At 42.9% G+C, this 22,884-nt stretch overlaps 1 protein-coding gene and 1 long non-coding RNA gene across 48 annotated transcripts in view; both read right to left on the bottom strand.

Moving 5' to 3' along the window:
- Positions 1-22,269, bottom strand: part of EIF4G3 (eukaryotic translation initiation factor 4 gamma 3) — a 333,558-nt gene extending 311,289 nt beyond the window's left edge. For 30 of the 47 annotated variants that reach the window (XM_072750903.1, XM_072750897.1, XM_072750907.1 and 27 more), the window contains exon 1: positions 21,782-22,127. In XM_072750903.1, coding sequence (XP_072607004.1) covers positions 21,782-21,990 — 209 coding nt within the window. In that variant the 5' untranslated portion in view covers positions 21,991-22,127. Of the gene's footprint in view, positions 1-21,781 lie in introns of all 47 variants that reach the window. The other 17 variants (XM_072750923.1, XM_072750927.1, XM_072750930.1 and 14 more) reach the window with 8 other exon arrangements.
- LOC140597998 (uncharacterized) lies at positions 20,678-21,284 on the bottom strand. Its single transcript, XR_012000146.1, has 2 exons — positions 21,247-21,284; positions 20,678-20,880 (listed from the first exon to the last, which is right to left on the bottom strand). It is a non-coding gene; the product is annotated as an uncharacterized lncRNA (long non-coding RNA).
- Positions 22,270-22,884: the final 615 nt, after the last annotated feature.

Here is a 22,884-nt window from a genome sequence, read left to right as displayed (position 1 = left end):
AGGTCATGAAATGGAGGTCTTGGGATTGAGCCCTGTGTCAAGCTCCCTGCTCACCAGCAGGGAGCTTGCTTCTCCCTCTCCCTCTGCTGCTCCCCATTTGTGCTCAGTCTCTCTCAAATAAATAAAATCCTTTAAAAAAAAAAAAAAAAAAAACAATAAACACCGAACTGTCTCATCCACCCACCTACTTAGAAAAAGAGATTTTAGTCTCTGTCTCACCCCAGATACTGGTTTAGTAAATGACACTAAGTTCAAACAAGACAGTAGCAAAATCTGGGGAAGCACTGAAAGCAATGCCATGAGGTAAAACCCATCTGGGACTCTAATAGGACATTTCTGAGGTCCATCTTCAGATTGGAGGATGGGGAGATTAAAGGTTCAGAAGAGGTTCTAAAGACTCTCAGATCTGTAAGTAACAGAGAACCAAACACTACTCAGAGTAGTCATGCTTAAAAGTATAACTACACATTCTGCAAGAGATTGCTTTGGGTTAACAAATTTATTTGAAAAGACTATTTCTGGTTCTGTATTCCTTAGATGAAATTAGTCAAGCCTGCTAACACTAGGAAAAGGAACCAGGACAATAAAACTCCCTCTCTTCAGGGTGTTCCACGTGGAGCTTCTTTATGAAAATAAAGTTCACTTCCTTCTAACCCAAAGACTAGTTCCTAATTCAACTTCAATCACCTTTCCACCATTCATTAGTGCTCATAGTATCTACCACCATGAGTTCAAGAACTGCCCCCAAAGCCTTTCTCATGAGATAAGTAGTGATATTAACTGATGTGATTTTATACTACTGCATAATGAAATAAATCCACATTTGAAAAATCTGCATAACTTAATGAACCATTATTCCTCAAATGACCAATGCATGGCGAAAAATCACACGCAGGTAAAAAGGTCTATTCAAAGTACCATCAGACCAATACATTTAACTGCATGAAAAGTTCATGGACATGGTTTCAGGTTCCAAACTGAAACAAACCTTTAAGAAATCACTCTAGGGCACCTGTGTGGCTCAGTTGGTTAAGTATCTGCCTTTGGCTCAGGTCATGAGCCCAGAGTCCTGGGCTCAGCCTCCCCATATAGGGGGCTGGTGCTCAGTGGGGAGCCTGTTTCTCCCTCTCTATCAATCCTCCTGCTGTGCTGTCAAATAAATAAACAAAATCTGGAAAAAAAAAAAAAAAAGAAACAACACCCTAATTCTGGTGTAGAAATAGAGTATCCACAATAATCTAAGAATAACATTAAAACACACCTCTCCTTCCCAGTTCCTTATCTTAGACAGGATTTCGTTCAAACAAAATGTAGAGCAGAATGCAGAAGTAGATGTGAGAATTCAGTTATCTTCCACTAGGCTAGACATTAAAGAGATTTGCAAAAATAATGCTACCACTTTGTTTCGAAAGTTATTTTTCACTTGTCAAACTTTATGCTAACATAATGCATTTGTTATTCCTATTTAATGGAATGAATATTTTTAATTTTGTTTCAATAATTAAATATCAGGCAGCCCGTGTGGCTCAGCGGTTTAGCGCCGCCTTTAGTCCAGGGCGGGCCTGATCCTGGAGACCCGGGATCAAGTCTCATGTCAGGCTTCCTACACAGAGCCTGCTTCTCCCTCTGCCTAGGTCTCTGTCTCTCTCTGTCTCTCATGAATAAATAAATCTTAAAAAAAAAAAAAAAAAAAAATCCTAAATGACCAGGGTACCTGGCTGGCTCAGTCAAAAACCTTTAAGGGTTGTGAGTTCAAGCCCCATACTGCGTAACATTACTTAAAATCTTTTTTTTTAAGATTTTATTTATTTATTCATGAGGCACAGGGGATCCCTGGGTGGCGCAGTGGTTTGGCGCCTGCCTTTGGCCCAGGGCGCGATCCTGGAACCCCGGGATCGAATCCCACATCGGGCTCCTGGTGCACGGAGCCTGCTTCTCCCTCTGCCTGTGTCTCTGCCTCTCTCTCTCTCTCTCTCTATCATAAATAAATTAAAAAATTAAAAAAATATATTTATTTATTCATGAGGGACACAGAGAGGCAGACACACAGGCAGAGGGAAAAGCAGGTTCCCCGAAGGGAGCCTGATATGGGACTCAATGCCTGGACCCCGGGATCATGACCTGAGCAGAAGGCAGATGCTCAATCACTGAGCAACTCAGGTGCCCTGAGATTATTTAAAATCTTAAAAAAAAATAAAAATAAAAAAATAAATCACTGCTGTAAGAGCTCACATAAATTTATATAAGCCTCCTTCACAATGTATCAGCTGAATCAGTTTATATACTTAATAAATTGGGGGCAGCCCAGGTGGCTCAGCGGTTTTGCGCCGCCTTAAGCCCAGGGTATGATCCTGGAGACCCAGGATCGAGTCCCATGTCGGGCTCCCTGCATGGAGCCTGCTTCTCCCTCTATCTGTGTCTATGCCTCTCTCTCTCTCTCTCTCTCTCTCTCTCTCTCTCACTCTGTCTCTCATGAATAAATAAATAAAATCTTTAAAAAATAAAAATTAAAAAAATGAATTGGCTCCTAAATGTTCTCCACTTCTCTCACATATCTGTTTCCTAACTAGATTGGAAAGTTAACAGGGGCAATGCCACTTTCTTTTTACTTCTTCACGCAGTCCTCCTGTAGTCTGTAGCAGGAATTAAATGTATGCTGCCCTTGGCGGGATGAGCACTGGGTGTTATATGTTAGCAAATTGAACTCCAAAAAAAAAAAAAAAAAAATTAATTAAAAAACAAAAAAATAAATAAATGTATGCTGCCCCTGTAGCAATCACATATAGCCACTTTCAGAATAATGTGTTATTTTTGAAAGAAAGCTAAAAAGCACATCTCAAGGATTTCTAGACAGAAGGAAAAAGTCCTTGATCATTCAGAAGACTGTAATGGCACTGTGAAGAGCAGTATAACTAATTCTTAAAACTATCAACTATGGCATCTGCCACAGTGGCAATTTTCTTTGCATGTGACATTTCTTTTTGATAGTTGAGGCCATCTGAGAAGGGGCTGAGTTAAAAGTTTTCCATGATCCATTCCAACCCTCATATTCTAAGACTCTGATTCCTTTTATTCTCAATCCCAGCATTAAATAATGCTGGACACTATAGTTGTGTAGGGGCTGAACGATGAGTCAGCAGGTGAAGCCATTTGTGAGAAGCAGTTTCATTACACTTCCAACAACAGAGAAGCCAGCAAAAGACAGCTGCCATTGTTTACATTGCTGAACATGCTGTCGTTTTCATAGGCCTGTAAAACCACCTATTGTCAGCAAGCCCCATTTTTCTTAGTTAAGGGTTAAGAAGCATCAGACTTAGCTACCAGCTCCTAAAGCACAGTGAACAATCTCTTTTCTCAAAGCACAACTAATATAAGTGCCTAAAAGAACATTCAAAAACCATTCTTGAAACTAGGAATGTGCCTCCATTTACAATAACCCAGGTCTCTTCAAAGACTACTTACTAATAGTGATACATGCTCAGACACACACACAAAGTGCTTCCAATAAGAAAAACAAAGGCATTTAACACACATACACACACACACACACACACACACACACACACACACACACTGCTATTAACTCCTTAAAGCACTGTTCAGAGCTTCTTTAAAGGAAGTGAAAATAAACCGGCAAAATATGAATTGCTAATCGGACAGCTAGAGAGGCCAAGCAACCTGAAACTCAATGGAATTACCTTCTCCTGTTGCAATTCTGAGTATTTTCTCTTTTTTTTAAGATTTTATTTATTTATTCATGAGAGAGAAAGAGAGAGGCAGAGACACAGGCAGAAGGAGAAGCAGGCCGCACGCAGGGAGCCCGATGCAGGGACATCCCGAGTTTCCAGGATCACACCCTGGGCTGAAGGCAGCGCTAAACCACTGAGCCATCGGGGCTGCCCAGTTTTGAGTATTTTCAACTCAATTTCACTCCTCAGAACCAAAAGGGTTTGATCTTTAAGAATCCTTTTGTCGTAAGAAGGATCCCTTCCAAATATATTTTTCAAAGCTATCATCTCTAATGATAGACTTGAATTCAAAAACATCTCCCAATTGCCTTTTGTTTTTTTTAAAGATTTTATTTATTTATTCATGAGAGACACGGGGAGAGAGAGAGAGAGGCAGAGACAAAGGCAGAGGGAGAAGCAGGCTTCATGCAGGAAGCCTGACATGGGACTTGATCCCGGGTCTCAGACCCTGGACCGAAGGCGGCAATAAACCACCGAGCCACCCAGGCTGCCCTGTACAAGTGATCTTTAAATGCACACTGGTTAACGACCATGGAAATTTATATAGCTCCAAGTTTTCTTGAACAAAAATACCTAAGCATGTTTCATAATCCAGAAAATTGCAGATAAAAAGTAAACAAAGTCGAAGTCATCCACAGGAAAAATATATACAACCTACTTTTAAAATCCCAAGTAGGGGATCCCTGGGTGGTACAGCGGTTTGGCACCTGCCTTTGGCCCAGGGCGCGATCCTGGAGACCTGGGATCGAATCCCACGTCGGGCTCCCGGTGCATGGAGCCTGTTTCTCCCTCTGCCTATGTCTCTGCCTCTCTCTCTCTCTGTGTGTGTGACTATCATAAATAAATTTAAAATAAAAATCCCAAGTAAAAATTATAACTCATATGTCAATCTTGGACTTGAATTATTTTTTTTAAAGATTATATTTATTTATTCATTCACGAGAAACAGAGAGAGAGAGAGGCAGAGACACAGGCAGAGGGAGAAGCAGGCTCCATACAGGGAGCCCGACGTGGGACTCGATCCTGGGTCTCCAGGATCACACGCTGGGCTGACGGCGGCACTAAACCGCTGAGCCACCTGGGCTGCCCAGACTTGAATTATTTACTACAAATACATATCTCAATCCTGCCTCCTAATAACCTTCCAGAATGGTCCTTCTAAAACTCTAAATGATCATGTATCATCCACCCAGCCTACAGATGATGGCTCTCTGCTGTCATCTGGGTGACAAGCTCCTTAGCCTTCATAACGCCCTTTCTGTGGCCTCTACCTGTCCACTGCTCCCCTCCAAACTGTTAGCCTACCAATAGTCAACAAGTCATTTTTCACTGTCCTGAGTGTCTGTATGTGCTGATTACTGGCTAGAACACCTTTTTCCTACCACTATATTTCATATGGCTCAAACTTCCAGATTCAGTTAAGAGATTTCCCCTTCTCCAGGAAGCCTGTCCCTTCATTCTACCCAATACTCTTCCACCCCCAACTCCAAAGACCAATGACCCTCCTCAGAGCTCCCTGGGGCCCTGTGCTTGTTGATTCCTGTTTACTTACCTTCTTATATATCTGTCTCTTGCACTAGGGCCTTCTTATATGTCTCCTTCACTAGTAAGCTTCTCACAAAGACAAAACTATTATTTCTAATTCATCAGTGCTCAACAAACATATTTAAGCTAGAAAACTAATTTTTCTTTAAACCTATGGAGTAAATAAACAAACAAACCAAACTATGGAGAGGCCAGCCTGGGTGACTCAGAGGTTTAGCGCCACCTTCAGCCCAGAGCGTGATCCTAGGTACCCAGGATCGAGTCCCAAATCTGGCTCCCTGCATGGAGCCTGCTTCTCCCTCTGCCCGTGTCTCTACCTCTCTGTCTCCCTGTGTCTCTCATGAATAAATTAATAAAATCTTAAACAAACAAACAAACAAACCTATGGAGAAAGTATCCCAACTCTGCTTTGTTTTAACACTCCATATGAATAAGTTCCCAGGTAGTACAAATATTGAACTAAGCAGTTCCCAATTTGTAAGCCAGTCTCCTTAGGTCCAGAAAGTCATCATCCACAAGCTATTTTCACTATTTCAAAAAGCATAAGAAATTATAAGTCAACCCACAATAATGAGGAAAAGCTTGGCCAACTGAAACATCAGTTCTTTTCTTCTGCTTAAAATTTACCAATCAAGAGTGGTAACAATGAGTTTATCATGCTATGCTGAATTCCTAATCAGCATATAAAGATCTTTCATTAAGGGGATCCCTGAGTGGCTTGGCGGTTTAGCACCTGCCTTCGGCCCAAGGCGTGATCCTGGAGTCCTGGGATCAAGTCCCGCGTCAGGCTCCCTACATGGAGCCTGCTTCTCCCTCTGCCTGTTTCTCTGCCTCTCTCTCTCTAATAAATTAATAAAATCCTTAAAAAATAAAATAAAAATAAAAAAATAAAGATCTTTCATTAAAAATGTGAACTTAGGGGTGCCTGGGTGGCTCAGTCAGTTGAGCATCAGCTTTTGATTTCAGCTCAGGTCATGATCTCAGGGTCCTGAGCTTGAGCACCCTCCCCCCAACCAACCCACCCCACCACCACCACCCCAGTCGGGCTGCACATTTAAGACTCTCTTTCTCCTTCTCCCTCAGCTTCTGTCCCTCCTACTCCTCCACCCACCTCTTAAGCTCTTTCTTTAAAAAAAAAAAGGGGGGGGATCCCTGGGTGGCTCAGCAGTTTAGTGCCTGCCTTTGGCCCAGGGCACGATCCTAGAGTCCCGGGATCGAATCCCACATCGGGATCCCTGCATGGAGCCTGCTTCTCCCTCTGCCTGTGTCTCTGCCTCTCTCTCTCTCTCTCTCTGTGTGTGTGTGTGTGTCTATGAATAAATAAATAAAATCTTAAAAAAAAAAAGATTTTATTTATTTATTCATGAGAGACAGGCAGAGGGAGAAGCAGGCTCCATATAGGGAGCCTGATGTGGGACTCATTCCCATATCCTGGGATCATGCCCTGAACCAAAGGCAGATGCTCAACCACTGAGCCACCCAGGCGTCCCCTCCTACATCTTTCTTACTTGATCACAAACAGTATCATTTTCTAGTCTCAAAGCCTTAGAGTAATTTTAGCTCTTCTCATTCTTTCACCAAGGATACTCAAATCTCTAGCTTTCTTTGAGAGTTTTCATTATAAAATCACCCTTTCCCTTTCATCTCCCTCTAGACTAGATGTATATCAGCAAAATCTCAGAAAGCCTGCAGTGAGCCTAGCATATTAGTCTTCATGCTTCGTATGGATCTCAATCCATCCAGCACCAACTTCATCTTCCTCCAAGAACCAAAAGTGTTCGTATGTGTCAGGTTTGCAAAAACTGTTTGCTACAAGATAAAAGAACAGATATCCAAAAGTTTCCAAAACTGTCACATGTACTGCACATTCGGTTTTCCATTTTAGTCAAGCATGTCTTCTGACTACCATCTACCACACTTCCTAACTGCTATAAATGTATTTTTCTCTCAACTGTAAATGTCCCTCCTCTTCCATCTACTCAAATCCTACTTCCTAACTCCTCCATTCCTCATTGATCTCTCAGGTCTCTGATCTCCTATGTCCATTTAGAAAACACCTTAAATTCTCTGTTTGACTGAAGCACCTAAGAGGCAGAGACCCCACTTCAGGGTTCTTTTGTAGCTCCATCAACAGCTAACACATGCAGTTAATTAACACTTCCTTCTTTGGCCACTTAAATTATTGTGTGTCTACTAAGCATCAGGAACTATTAACCTAATCTGTGGAGTCAAAACAATCACCAAAATTTTCCTTCTGTTTTCTACTTCCTCTCTTATCTCAAGATTCCATTATTTTCTTTCCTTCTCCCTTCAGCATTCTAACCTTGCCACTACAGGTTAACCAGTTCCCTTCAGTTGAGCGTTCAACTGAATAGTAACTATGCTACTTTCATAAATATGATTCTAAAATACAAAAAAAAAAAAAAAAATTTACCCTTCTCTCCAAATATTCAAGAAAAATTAGGAAGGGTGAACAGCAATAGGTTTCTGAAGGCTATGTTGGAGAGCTGGAGTGCTCTCACAATTGTCCTTATCATTGACACCAACTTTGACACATGATACCCTTATGAACAGACCAAAGCCCTCAATTTCACAAAAAGAATGGGCAGACTTGATAAATATAGGATTAAATAAAGGAACAATTATACAGTCTAGAGGAGCTAAGGAGAAATAATGGCCAAATGCAATGTGCGGTCCTGAAACAGAAAAAAGAACAGTGGAAAAACTGCTAAAAACTCGAACAAGATCTGCACTTTAGTTGATAATAATGTATCAATGTTAACTTCCTGTATTTGATAATTATATTGTGGTAATGAAAGATGTTTACAATAGGGGAAGGAGACAGGGGCTGAAGAGAACTCTTACTACCATTTTGTCAAGTTTTCTGTAGGTCTAAAATCAGTTCAAGTAGTTTCTTTTTTTGTATTAAGGAGGCTAAGGATACTTTGCTCCTACTTAGTTCACATGCTAACGTCAGAGACCTTTATAACTACAAGATCAAATGCAAATTGCTAGAACAAGGGGTATAAAATGTTTTGCTGCTTTCCAAAGTATTTTAGGAACGCATCTAGAAGTAGCATAAAGGAAAAAAAAATGTAGCATAAAGACTGCTAATTTTCTAAACTATATATAATGGTTACTAGATAGGATGAATACATAATTTAGCATCCATACCACAACTGCAGAAGAAAGATCTTTGGTCACGCTACTGGTAAGTCAAAGTGCATTCTGATATTAAAGATCTCAAATCAGGGGCACTTGGATGGCTCAGTCGGTTAAGCATCTGCTTTGGACTCACGTCATGATCGCAGAGTCCTGGGATCAAGCCCCATGTCAGGCTCTCTGCTCAGTGGGGAGCCTGCCTCTCACACTGCTTGTGTACTCTCTCTGCATCAAATAAATCTTTTTTTACAATAAATAAATAAAGATCTCAAATCAGTTTATGCACAAACCTGATGCTTTGGAAAGTCACCAGCATGTCCCTCAACCTCAGGAAAAAAATGCCTCTGGGGGGAAGGGACCAGAAAGGTTGACCAGAGATCCCAAGAAAGATTATGAAAATGGAAAATAAGGCAATACATACTAACATGCTTGCATCTTTTAATTATGACTTTCAGAAGAAACTCAAGAATAAAATCATTGACTTTCCAAAGCAGTATTCAGCTCTCACTGCCTTGACCAAAACGTACCACATTCAAGTACACTCACCCAGTCACAACACAAAAGGTAATAAGCTAAGGTCAAGTACTCCACTGTCTACTTTTGAAACACAGCAGTTACCTGAGGAAGTTGGACTGGTTCCAAATTCTAATATTTCTAAAAAAGACCAACAATATAATATTGGAACTATCAGATGAGCATGATATAATAGCCTCAAAGTCTCAACAATAGGGCAGCCCAGGTGGCTCAGCGGTGGCTCAGCGGTTTAGCGTCGTCCCCTTCAGTCCAGGGCATGGTCCTGGAGACCCAGGATCGAGACCCCCCGTCAGGCTCCCTGCATGGAGACTGCTTCTCCCTCTGCCGGTGTCTTGCCTCTCTCTCTCTCTCTCTCTCCCCTCTCTCTCTCTCTGTGTGTGTGTGTGTGTGTGTGTGTGTCTCATGAATAAATAAATAAAATCTTAAAAAAAAAAGATATCTCTACTTTTCAAGTTTTATAAATTAGTATGCCTCTCTTTAGCTTAGCTCATTAAATATGTCAAGGAAGTAGGTCTTAATTACCTACATAATTTTTTAAAGACCTCAAGTACTTGTTTAATATTGTTGAGACTTTTTTTTTTTTTTAAGATTTCCCCAATAGGGCAGCCCCAGTGGCGCACGGTTTAGCGCTGCCTGCAACCCAGGGCATGATCCTGGAGACCCTGGATCGAGTCCCACGTCAGGCTCCCTGCATGAAGCCTGCTTCTCCCTCTGCCTGTGTCTCTGCCTCCCTCTCTCTCTCTGCATCTCTATGAATAAATAAATAAAATCTTTAAAAAAAAAAAAAAAAAAGATTTCCCCAATATTGGCGGAACTTGATCCCGGGACTCCAGGATCACGCCCTGGGCCAAAGGCAGGCGCAGAACCGCTGAGCTACCCAGGAATCCCCAAAAAGTACAGATAATCTTAAAAAATCAGCAACCCCGGGATCTCTGGGTGGCGCAGCGGTTTGGCGCCTGCCTTTGGCCCAGGGCGCGATCCTGGAGACCTGGGATCGAATCCCACGTCGGGCTCCCAGTGCATGGAGCCTGCTTCTCCCTCTGCCTGTGTCTCTGCCCCTCTCTCTCTCTGTGTGTGTGACTATCATAAATAAATAAAAATTAAAAAAAAAAAATTAAAAAAAAAAAATCAGCAACCCCATTCCCACACTATATTTCAAGTCACTGAAGAGACGTTGCATGTGTATGTGTGTAGAAAATTTTCATCCAAAACCCTGTTGCATGCAGCCTGGGTGGCTCAGTGGTTTAGCACCGCCTTCAGCCCATGGCCTGATCCTGGAGTCCCACGATCAAGTCCCACATCAGGCTCCTTGCATGGAGCCTCTTTCTCCCTTTGCCTGTATCTCTGCCTCTCTCTGTCTCTAATGAATAAATAAATAAATCTTAAAAAAAAAAAAAAAAAAAACAACCTACTGCTGTTGTTTTTTAAAGATTTTATTTTATTTATTCATGAGACATACAGAGAGGGGCAGGGACAGGCAGAGACTTGAAAGGTTATAAAAAGCCTCTTCATTAATGTGGTCTTTTCCTCAGTCATAGAAAGAATCCTGCTAGCGGTGAGCACTATTTCCCAATTTTCCTTTTTTTTCCAATTTTATTTCTTTATAAAAATGTACACATTAGGGCAGCCCTGGTGGCGCAGCGGTTTAGCGCCGCCTGCAGCCCAGGGCATGATCCTGGAGACCCTGGATCGATTCCCACATCAGGCTCCCTGCGTGGAGCCTGCTTCTCCCTCTGCCTGTGTCTCTGCCCGCCCCCCCCTCCTGTCTCTATGAATAAATAAAAAATCTTTAAAAAAAAAAAAATGTACACATTAGGATAGCTTGAGGATATAGCCTAATAAACAAAAAAAAATCAAATTTATCTTGAAAATTATATAAATGCTCTAGGCAGAACTAATATTCTATGTGAAATACAATAACCCAGGAATTTGTAACTTACAATTTCAATTCTTCACAGCACAGCAAAATAATCAAATGCCCATATGTTATTTTTCACAAAGCTATCACATATCACAGCCTCATAGAAAATTATCTTAATAATAGAGATAGGCAAAATCTCTTTTAAGTAGCTCTCCTGTTTTTCAGGCATTATACAAAAGGTGAAAATGATCAAAGTTCATGTATTCAGTAGGCCATATTTTATAAATAGCACACCTTACTAAATCTCAAATACTTAATGGTTGATAAAACTTTATTATTTTTTAAAGATTTTATTTATTTATTCATGAGAGACACACAGAAAGGCAGAGACACAGGCAGAGGGAGAAGCAGACTCCATACAGGGAGCCCAACATGGGACTCGATCCCGGGTCTCCAGGATCATGCCCTGGGCAGAAGGCGGCACTAAACCACTGAGCCACCCAGGCTGCCCGGTTGATAAAACTTTATTTATTGTTTTTAAGATTTTGTTTATTTACTCACGAGGGACAGAGAGAGAGAGAGAGAAGCAGAGGCACAGGCAGAGGGAGAAGCAGGCTCCATGCAAGGAGCCCGACGTGGGACTCGATCCCGGGTCTCCAGGATCAGGCCCTGGGCTGAAAGCAGGCACTAAACTGCTGAGCCACCCAGGCTACCCCGGTTGATAAAACTTCAAATGTAATTCTGTGATATCACTGCTAGTCTCTTAATCTTTCCTGTTCCTTATTTCAATCTGCAGACCTCAACAAATTTTCTTTTTTTTTTTAAGATTTTATTTATTTATTCATGAGAGACATAGAGAGAGAAAGGCAGAAACAGGCAGAGGGAGAAGCAGGCTCCATACAGGGAGCCCGACGTGGGACTTGATCCTGGGTCTCCAGGATCACATCCCGCGGGGCTGAAGGGGCGCTAAACCGCTGAGCCACCAGGGCTGCACTCAACGAATTTTCTTTTTTTTCTTTAAAACAAATTTTCAATAACAGTTTCCATCATGTCAGTTTCCCAGTAAATAAAAAACAAAAACAGAACACAACTGATTTTTGACAAAGTGCCCAGATAATTCAAAAAATATTCTTTTAACAAATAGTGCTCAAACAACTGGATAGTCGCAAGCAAAAGAATAAATCTGGATCCTTACTTCACAGCATACACAAAAATTAACTCAAAATGGATCAAAGATCTAAATTTAAGAGCTAAAATTAGAAAAGAGTAAATTTCTGTGACCCTGGGTTAAGGAAAGCCTTTTTAGACACACTAAGGAAGCACAAGTGACCAAAAAAAAAAAAAAAAAAAAAAAAAAAATCCAAAGGACACCATCAAGAAAGTGAGGGGCACCTGGCTGGCTCAGTCAGTAGAGCATGTGACTTTTGGTCTTGGGGTTTTGAGTTCAAGCCCCAAGCTGGGTACAGAAATTCCTTAAAGGGACGCCTGGGTAGCTCAGGGAGCGGTTGAGTGTCTGCTTTCAGCTCAGGGCATGATCCTGGGGTCCTGGGATCAAGTCCTGCGTCAGGCTTCCTGCAGAAAGCCTGTTTTTCCTCTGCCTACGTCTCTATGTCTCTGCCCCACTCTCTGTGTCTCTCATGAATAAATAAATAAAATCTTTAAAAAAAAAAAAAAGAAATTCCTTAAAAATAAAATCTGTAAAAAGAGAGAGAGAGAGAGAGAGAGAGAGAGAGGAAGAAAAGACAACCCACTGAATGGGATAAAGTATTTGTAGGAGTGTGTGGGTGGCTCAGTCAGTTAAGCTTCCAACTCTGGATTTCCGCTTAAGTCATGATCTCAGGATCATGAGGTCAAGCCCCATGTAGGGCAGGGCTCTGTACTCAGCAGGGAGTCTGCTTGAGATTCTCTTTCCCTCTCCTTCTCCCTCTGCCCTGACTACCACCCATCCTACCACCACCACCTTGTGGGCACACAAGCACTCCCTCTCAAATAATAAATCTTTAAAATACACACACACACACACACACACACACACACACACACACACACACGGGCCCCTGAGTGGCTCAGTCAGGTTAATTGTCCAACTCTTGGTTTCAGCTCAGGTCATGATCTCAGGGTTGAGGGACTGAGCCCCAGGTCAAATTCCATACTCAGCTTGAGATTCTTCCCTCCTCCATTTCCCTCCCCCTCTGCTCCTCATCCACTTGCATGCTCTCTCATTCTCTTGCTAAAATAAATAAATAAAATCTTAAAATAATAAAAAATATGTATATTTGTAAATGTTGTAGATAAGGGACTTGGGATCCAGAATAGATAAAGAACTCTTACAACTCAATAATAAAAAGACAACCTCATTAAAAACCTGGGTAGAGGGGAAACAAAACTGGGTAAAGGATTTGAACAGACATTTCTCCAAAGACAAATGTCCAATAAACACAAGAAAAAATACTCAATTAGCAATCAAGGAAAAGCAAATGAAAACCATAATGAGCTATCATTTCACACCCACTAGGATGTCCTATGATAAAAAAGATAATGACAAGTGTTGGAACCCTCATACTTTGCTGATACGAATGTAAAATGGTGCAGTCACTTAGGATAAACTTTGGCAGTCTCTCAAAATGTTAAACTTGGAGTTACCTTCGGACACCTTGGTGGCTTAGCCAGTTAAGTGTCTGACTCTTGATTTTGGCTTCTGTCATGATCTCAGAGTCCTGAGATCTGCCAGCAACAGGCTCCACACTCAGCGAGGAATCTGCTTGAGATTCTCCCTCTACCTCTGCCACCCTCTGCTCTTATGTGTGTAGGCTCTCTCATAAATAAATCTTAAAAACAAAATAAAACAAACATGGAGTTACCTTATAAAGCCCAGCAACTGTATCCCAATGTATATACCCAAGAGAAATGAAAACCTACATCCACACAAAGACATTCATAGTATAATTACTCATAATAGTCAAAAAGTTGATGGGGCACCTGGGTGGCTCAGCTGTTAAGCCTCTGCCTCCAATTCAGGTCATGGTCCCAGGGTCCTGGGACCAAACCTGCATCAGGCTACCTGCTCAGCTCGGAGTCTGCTTTTCCCTTCTCTCTCCCCCCTGATCTTGCTCTAATATAAATAAAATCTTTTTTTTAAAGATTTTATTTCTTTATTCATGATAGACATAGAGAGAGAGAGAGGCAGAGACACAGGCAGAGGGAGAAGCAGGTTCCATGCCGGGAGCCCAATGCGGAACTCGATCCCAGGACTCCAGGATTGCGCCCCGGGCCAAAGGCAGGCGCTAAATTGCTGAGCCACCCAGGGATCCCCTAAAAATAAAATCTTTAAAAAAAAAAGTTGAAACAACCCAAATATCCATCAACTGACAAATAAATAAAATGTGATATTTGTGAAATTATACAGCAATTAAAAAAAAATAAAGTATTGAGGGACACCTGGGTGGCTCAGCGGTTTACAACCTGCCTTCAGCCCAGGGTGTGATCCTGGAGTCCCGGGATCAAGTCCCACATCGGACTCCCTGCATGAAGCCTGCTTCTCCCTCTGGCTATGTCTCTGCCTCTGCCTCTCTCTCTCTCTCCTAAATAAATGAATTCTTAAAAAAAAAAAAAGACAAGTTCTAAAATTGATTTTGGTGATGGCTGTACAACTGTGAATATAACTCCAAACCACTCAATAGTATACTCTGAATGGGTGATATGTGAACTTGGTTTCTGTGGCATGTGAACTCTATCTCAATAAAGCTAGTAAAAAAGAAAAGTAACAGCTTCACATAAATGAAGCCTAACCTTCTCATGTATGGATTCAAAGCCCCCTACAATATGGATCCATTATTTCAAATATTCTACCACAATAATCCTCCACTCCAAGCACACTAATGAGGATCCTCACAACCCAGCATATAGAAAGCTTATTTCAAGCCCAAACCTTTGCTCATGCTAATTATCATTACCACAATCCACTCCCTCTACCCATCCAAACAACTGTAGTCTTAAGCTCTTATTTTTAATATATTTTAAATTCATCTTTCAGTTCAAATTCTGTTTCTTATATGCTATTTTCTAAGGCCTAGTTACTGTTAGCAGATAGTTAAGTAACAAAGCAAGCAAGACACAAAATTATATGCGTAGTCTCATCCTGTCCCCAGTCCCTCTGTTTCCTCTGCAGTGACAGAAACACTGGAGACCCTGCCAGGATAAGGCAGATCAAGACAAACACTGCTGTCACTCCAAAGGACATTTTACAGCAATACAATTATCAAGATGATTTTTTTTATTCTTATATATGTAATTTGACCTTAAGTTATGTTATAACAGAAGGACAGAATTTAAGCCCATTAAAGCCAAAGAGGGGCACCTGGGTGGCTCAGTGGTTGAGCATCTGCCTTTAGCTCAGGTCATTATCCCGGGGTCCTAGGATGGAGTCCCACATCAGGCTTCCAGCAAGAAGCCTGCTTCTCCCTCTGCCCATGTCTCTGCCTCTCTCTCTCTGTTTCTCATGAATAAGTAAAATATCCCCAGTAAAATATTTTTAAAAAATAAATAATAGGGGATCCCTGGGTGGCGCAGCGGTTTGGCGCCTGCCTTTGGCCCAGGGCATGATCCTGGGGTCCCGGGATCGAGTCCCACATCGGGCTCCCGGTGCATGGAGCCTGCTTCTCCCTCTGCCTGTGTCTCTGCCTCTCTGTCTCTCTCTATATATGTCTATTATAAATAAATAAATAAATAAATAAATAAATAAATAAATAAAAATAGATAGATAGATAGATAGATAGATATTTTTTAAAATAAAAATAAATAATAAAGGCCATAGAAAAAAGTGCAGGAAAGAAATACATGATAATGTTAACAGTGGTTATCTCTACATATTAAGACTATGGGTGACTTTTAACTTTTCTGTAATCCTGATTTAATTGTATGTTAGTTCTTATAATCATAAAACAAAATCTTTAATAGTAGCATTTGACTATAAATGTTTTTCCTCTTTGGTCTCATACCAACGCTAATTAATCATCAGTATCTATACTTCAAAGGTAACTCAGCCACATAGATGACATTGACTTTGTAAACTAGGTCAATGCTATTCCATATCAAACAAAATTATGAAACTATCAACATTTCAATTACACATCAACGCAAAACAATTTTAGGGCAGCCTTGAATGCTAAATGTGAGTTGTGATGCCATCTATATTAGCCCTAAACTTATCTTAAAACTGATTCCCAGACATTTCAACAAATATTTATAGACAAATATTTATAGACTTCTTATTTGCCAGGTACTGCTCTAGAGGTTAGCAATTCAACAACAAACAAAACTGACAAAATTCTCTGCCTTTATGGACCTTACATTATATTGACTGAATTCAGTATCTCCTAAGAGGGAACACACATGGGCTTGAAAAAGGACAAAACTACCACTAGTTAATAAAGTCATAAAAACTGACAAATTTCAAATGTACTTAAAATAGTTAAAATTGTCTCAAATTTCAGCTAAGGCTACAAGAGAGTGAAAAACTCCTCGTTGGCAGCAAGCCAAACAACTAGGAACCATTTGAGAATTCAGAAGTAGCCTGGGATCTCGCAATATTTCATCGATTTAATCTCAGCCGCAGTTTATACACTGCTAGAAGTCAGGCACCTGGCTAAAAAACCAGGAAAAGTTTCCTATTAGGTCAAATTATTACTCCTAAAGTAAAAATAGATTGTATCTCATTACAAGAGTTTATTCCAGAACTTCCTTTCCTTCATTCTCATAATGAACTAACTATATCATCAAACAGAGCAAGCCACCATCTGGCTGGCCATAGCAACCTTATTTTATGGTCTCAAGCCATGCCACGATCTTCACTACCCAAGTCATAGAGGCATTTCAGTCTGTTTGACTAAATCTAACATTAATAAGCCAAAACCCAGAAGCCTCTTATACAATCAAGTTGCCTTCCCCATGATCCATGTTAGTATGCTTATAATGTCACTGACCATCAGACAAAGAATACATTAATAAGTGTCTATAAGGGATACCTGGGTGGCTCAGCGGTTGAGTGTCTGTCTTCCGCTCAGGGCGTGATCCCAGAGTCCTGGGACTGAGTCCCACATCAGGCTCCCTGCAGGGAGCCTACTTCTCCCTCTGCCTCTCTCTGTCTCTCAAGAATAAATAAATAAAATCTTTAACAAAAGAAAGAAAAGAAAGCTCCAACGTGGAAGAAAAAAAAAAACATATCAGTCCTTCGGTGGTTTAACCTCAGTTTGACAGAAAAGACCTCACTTTAAGACCTAGAAGCCTAGGACAAGGAATAGCAGCAGCAGTGATTCAGGTAGCTGAGTAGCATTCTTCCTTCCTAATCTTCATCTTCCATCAGTCTCCCCATCTCCTTCCTAGAAGAGAATCTACCCTTAAGAACATACATTCATTTCTGTTGATGGTGGGGCATAGGAGTGGAAAGACTGCTGGCCGCTTCATGAGCTACAGAGTTCTAGCTGCTAGTTACAACAGTATTTTGCTAGAGGCCTTGCTAACTTCTGAACAAGCAGAAACATGCACTGAATCAAATGTGCAGGCCTATTCTAATGCTTTAAGAGTCAATGAGGTAAAAATAACATACATGTCTTGCAATATGTGGCTACGAACTAATTAAAACAAGATACAGTATCATAATATTCTAAATGACTCCACAGAGCCTCTGTACCGCATAAAGACCTTACCCTAACTACCTCCCAGTCTCATATGCCGACTTGGTAAGAAATAAGTAACGAGGCAGGGACACCTGGATGGCTCAGCAGTTGAGCCTCTGCCTTTGGCCTTTGGCTCAGGGCATGATCCCGGAGTCCCGGGATAGAGTCTCACATTGGGCTTCCTTTTTTTGTTTTTTGTTTTTTGTTTTAATTTTATTTATTCATTCATAGACAGAGAGAGGCAGAGACACAGGCAGAGGGAGAGGCAGGCTCCATGCAAGGAGCCCGATGTGGAACTCGATCCCGGGTCTCCAGGATCATGCCCTGGGCCGAAGGCAGGCGTCAAACCGCTGAGCCACCCAGGGATCCCCATCACATAGGGCTTCCTGCATGGAGCCTGCTTCTCCCTCTCCCTGTGTCTCTGCCTCTCTCTCTCTCTCTCTCTATCTCCCATGAAGAAATAAATAAAATCTTTAAAAACAAAGAAGTAACAAGGCATAGTAGAAAGGACATTCATGAGCTTTGGAGCCAATCATACCACGGTCTGAGCTGTAGACCACCACTAACTAGATGGACAACCCTGGGAACATTACTTCTCCACTCTTCAGTTTCCTCATCTGTAAAATATAAACAGTACCTACCTTATTAGGATTCTTGTGAAAACTAAGGAAAAAAAAAAAAAACTAAATAAAATGATGCATGTATGGTACTAGAACAGTAGGCACTCAATAATGAATACTATTAACATGCAGATTTAGCTTTGGTCAAGAGGCAAAAAAGAGGAAAATAAATGTTATGGCTTCAACCTATAAAACTGAAAATCAACATAGAAAACAAAAAAAAAAAGAATTAAATACAAAAAAACCCTCAATGGGTATATTTGTTTTTAATATATCATATCCAAGACAAAATAGCTGAGGACACAGGTCATTTTCCTGTTGCCACAGGCCTTTACCAAATTTAGTTCCTTCAAAGAACCCACTGCCCTGATTTTAACCAAACTGGTTGCCCCAAAACAGTAACTAGACTCCCCAGAAGTGTCAGCAACTCGGAGAGAAATTACACCCTGAAGTCTTTCCATATAAATAGAACACTGTGTATTCATAACAGACTGCAAAATTGCTCTAAGTCAGAACTATTTGGGCACCTAAATTCAAACTCATTTATCTTTAATTAATCTGAAAGGTAAGCAATTTCCATCTAAAGGGCTAGGCTTTTAACAGGGGCCCAAGAACCCCCTGAAAATTTAAGCAACGATTTTCTGTGGAGAGGGTCTAAAAGCTTTCATCAAAATGTCAAAGTTATTTGTTACCCAGAAAAGGTTAAGAATCACTTTTAAAATGCTCAAACAGAGCTTCAGAAGCTCATACTGGGAAGCTGGGGAGAGCATATCTCAAGGCAAGTATCTTGAAGTGCCAATTTCATAAACTATTCATATTGGTTTACGTTATAAAAACTCTAAGCATATTCCTCCCTCACAGTAGCACTTTTCACAGTAGGGTTTATCCTCTTTCATCCCCCACCAGCCCTGCCACCCTCCATCATGTCCCATTCCTTGCCAGGCCCCATTCTCTGTCTCTTTGCAGTCAAAGGCCTCTACCTGAAACTGAAATGGCTTTATGGGCCCGCCATGCAATAATGATGCTTAGACGTAGGTTCCGCTCTATATTTCAATTTATTATTGCCAACATTCTCCATTTCTAATTTGTCACTTAAACACAAAGTACAAACCAAAAACACTGTCAGGTGACTCTCCTTCCAATATTTTCATAAAGTTAAAAAACTGTATGAATTTATTAATTCAATTCAAACACAATTGTACCCATATATTTTGAGGAACCGGAGATTTAACCAAGCCATAGAAAAAAGCAACTCCAGTCTTGCACCTCAGTCTCAAAGCTTCGTGTGTATCAACTAATCACATGATGACTACTTTCATCAAACAAATGCCAATTCCCACACTCCTTCTGGGTAGAAAAGCAGAAATTGCTGTTTCAATCCATCTTAACCTATTCCCCACTACCACTCGTAACATTTCATCATTAGTATGTTCTAATGAAATCTGTAACCTATACCTTATTTACTACCAAACCTTTAGATTTCACTAATCAAAACCTCAGTGAGTGAAGCATTAAGATAACAGAATTGTGAAATACATTAAGAATTTTAATCTATTCTATGACATGAGACCATGTAAAATCTTAAAGCCACATAAAACCAACTATCCCACATTACTACAAATGGGTGTAAGTATCATTGCCACCGGAAATTACACCTTAAATGTATGCCCTTTAACAACTGTTGCAGTACTGGTAACTACTTCTGTGTTGCAACCAACTCAGAGCTTGTAGAAGTCCTTCCTTTGTGAAATGAATTGAGAAAAAGCACACGTGAACACTTAAATCACAGCTCTTTGCGTCCAAATAAAGCTCCAAGTGCTTGGTGAAGTACTGGTCACTTACCACTTTGTACATCAAGCACACACACTATGGGCTTCCTTTCAATGCTTAATTGCCAAAATAGCTCCAAGATACAAGTAATGAAGAATTTACTTGGTGGCACAGTATATAAACTTACGGCCCTAACCAAGTATGGGCAATCAAGACCAAAAAAAAAAAAAGACTGAAATTAGAAAGGAATTCAAACTCACAAAGCATTAAGTGAAGATATGTTTAAGAGATCCAGCAGTGACCTCCACCTGGAAGTAGGCAAATCAGCCAACCCTTTTTTCCCCCCAAAGTAAAGCAACTAGGGATCTTGATCAACACTAACCAGCTTTTTCCATGAGCAACACTAAGGTATCATTAAGCATTCTCATCCGTGAAAAAGAATCATGCAGGATAAAAACATTATGAAATCAGTACACACATCACACTGGAATGGAATTTATCTTTACTCTGCGCCACACTGCCTGGATTGAATAACAATATTTAAAGAACAGAGAAAATGACACTTGACAGAAACCAAAAGGGTGACCTGAAATGACTCTAGAAGGGAGATACCTTTCCCTTCTCAAAGTAATCGATACAGACAGGAATCAAACTACAGACTGTGAAATCATCCGTGGACTTCACGGCAATTATTTGCTCCAACACCCTACTCTCTCTGGAAGTCAAACACAAAATGACACAAATACAAAAACACAACACATCTAACAGCCAATGGTTATTTATTGATTTACACAAATACAACGGATGGGGGAGGGAAAGGTGCATGACGAAATGTTATTCTCAGGTAGGTAATACCTTTCTAAATCTCCGTGGAATTCATGAATTCAACGTTTTACCTCCACCGGCTAGTTTCTGACTAAAATACCTCGTGATCAAGTCTTTTCAATCAAAGCTGTCCAAAAATTCTACAATCGAGCAAATAACATGAAATTAGATACATTCAATACCAGACTGTCCTCCAGAAGCCCTGATCCCCTCTAGACATCAGGCCTAAGAAGAGGAAATTAAAGCCTTTGAAAATATCCGTAACAGAAGCCTTCCAAGAAGTGAGACTTTTGGGGGTGATGGGTAATGTCAGTTAACTTCCTCTTCCTTTAAAAAGGTCAAAGACAGGGAAGCGTCCGGTGTAACATTTCCTCCTCAGATCGCGTTCCACCACAAACCACATCACAACTCCCCCCCCACCCCCCCGCATCGCTAAACAACATTAGCCAGAGAGAGAGGGGGGTGCTTTTCGTACATTTTCACGGTAGATTTAAAATCCGACTTACCTCAAAAACGAACTGAGCTTACTTTCAGACAGGAAATCTACCCATAAAGTTTATTATGTACTAATAATAACAATTAGGGAAGCCCACCAGGCCCCGCTGCAGGGGGAGCAGGAGCGAGAGGAGCAGGAGGAGGGTGTAGTCCTCACAACAGAGAAAAGCCTTCCCTGCAGGGCTGGTCCCAGGCACCAGCCAATTCGGCCTAATAAAGGGGGGCGGGGGGAGGCCAGGAGGTGGGGGGAAGGGTCCCCCAGCTCTAAAAGGGAAGGGCTGCAGAGGCCAGGCCGAACCGAGCTAGTTTTCACAGTACTGCAGAGGGTCCCGGGGTCCCCCGCGGGGCTGCGGCCGCCGGGGCACCCCGAAAGCTCCGGCCGAGCCGGCTGCGGGGGCTCAGGCAGCAGCCCCTTCCCCGACTGGGCTGTGGCGGCCGGCAGGAGGGTCCCCGGGGAGCCGGCCCACCGCCCCCCCCATCCCCCCACCCCCACTCCCGGGGCTGCGGCGAGAAGCCGAAAGGCCGGCAGGAAGGTGAAAAGGATACTGTTGGGGCGCCTGGGTCTGGAGGGCCCTGATGTTCGGGTGAGGAGGGGCCGCTGCCGCCGCCGCCGCCGCTGCCGCCGCCGCTGCTGCTGCCGCCGGGTGAGGAGGCGGTACCGCTGCTGCCGCCGCCGCCGCCGCTCCGGTGCCGGGTCCGGTTCCTGCTGCAGCCGCTGAGCCTGATTTCAGAGCCGGTTTCTGCGGTAAACTCATGGCAAAGCGAAGCCACCAACCCCCCCAGAGCGGGACCGGGCGCGCCGGGGTGCAGGGGCCGGGGGCAGCGGGGGGGCGGGATGGGGGCAGACCCGGGGAGGCGGCGGGAGCGGGGGGCCGGGGGGAGGCTGGGAGGAGGAGGAGGAGGGGGCCGGGGCCGGTCACACACGCCCGCCGCCGCCGCCGCCGCCGCCGCCGGCAGCAGCAGCCGCCCCGCGGGCCAGCACCACCGGCTGCCGGTCTCCGTGACAACGCGACCCCAGGGGGGGGGCCGGACCCGGCGGGGGCAGGAGGCGGAGAGACCGGACCTTTCACGGCAATATCCTCATGGGCCGGCGGCGGGGGGTCTTTATCCCCCTCCCCGGGGGAAGCGGCGCCCTTCTCGGTAGCGGGGCTCAGGCGATGCCGGCGGATTTTCTTCACTCAACGAGCAGAGCATCCAACATGGCGCTGCGGCCGCCTCCAGCAGTCCGGCAGGACGGCCGCTCGGAAAACTTCGGGCCTTTTCGGAGCGGCTCGGGAGGCCGAGAGTGGGAAGAGCCTTCGGGTCTTTCCGGAGACTGCGAGCGGTCGGGATTCTTCGGAGACGCTCGGGGGCGTCTTCGGCCGCCGTTCGGGAGAGCTCTGGGGAGGACTCGCCTCCTCGGGAAAGATCGGCGAGGGGGCTTCCCAGGCTCGCGGCGGCGGGGGTGCGGGGTGGAGGCGCGGACCAGAGGCGAGGTCTGGCCCGCCGGAGCCCTCCCCTGCCGCCCAGCCTCCAAGAACAATGGCAACGGCCCTGGAGCCTGCGGTCCGCAGAGCCCTGCCCGCAGGGGCGGGAGGCGGTGAGGCGAGAAACCTCACTTACAGTGGAAGGAACCGCTTAACCAGAGTGAAACCGCTGGAAAGGAACCC

The sequence above is a fragment of the Vulpes vulpes genome, chromosome 2 (genome assembly GCF_048418805.1).
Source record: "Vulpes vulpes isolate BD-2025 chromosome 2, VulVul3, whole genome shotgun sequence".
Taxonomy (NCBI): domain Eukaryota; kingdom Metazoa; phylum Chordata; class Mammalia; order Carnivora; family Canidae; genus Vulpes; species Vulpes vulpes.
This window is presented reverse-complemented; position numbering and strand designations above follow the sequence as displayed.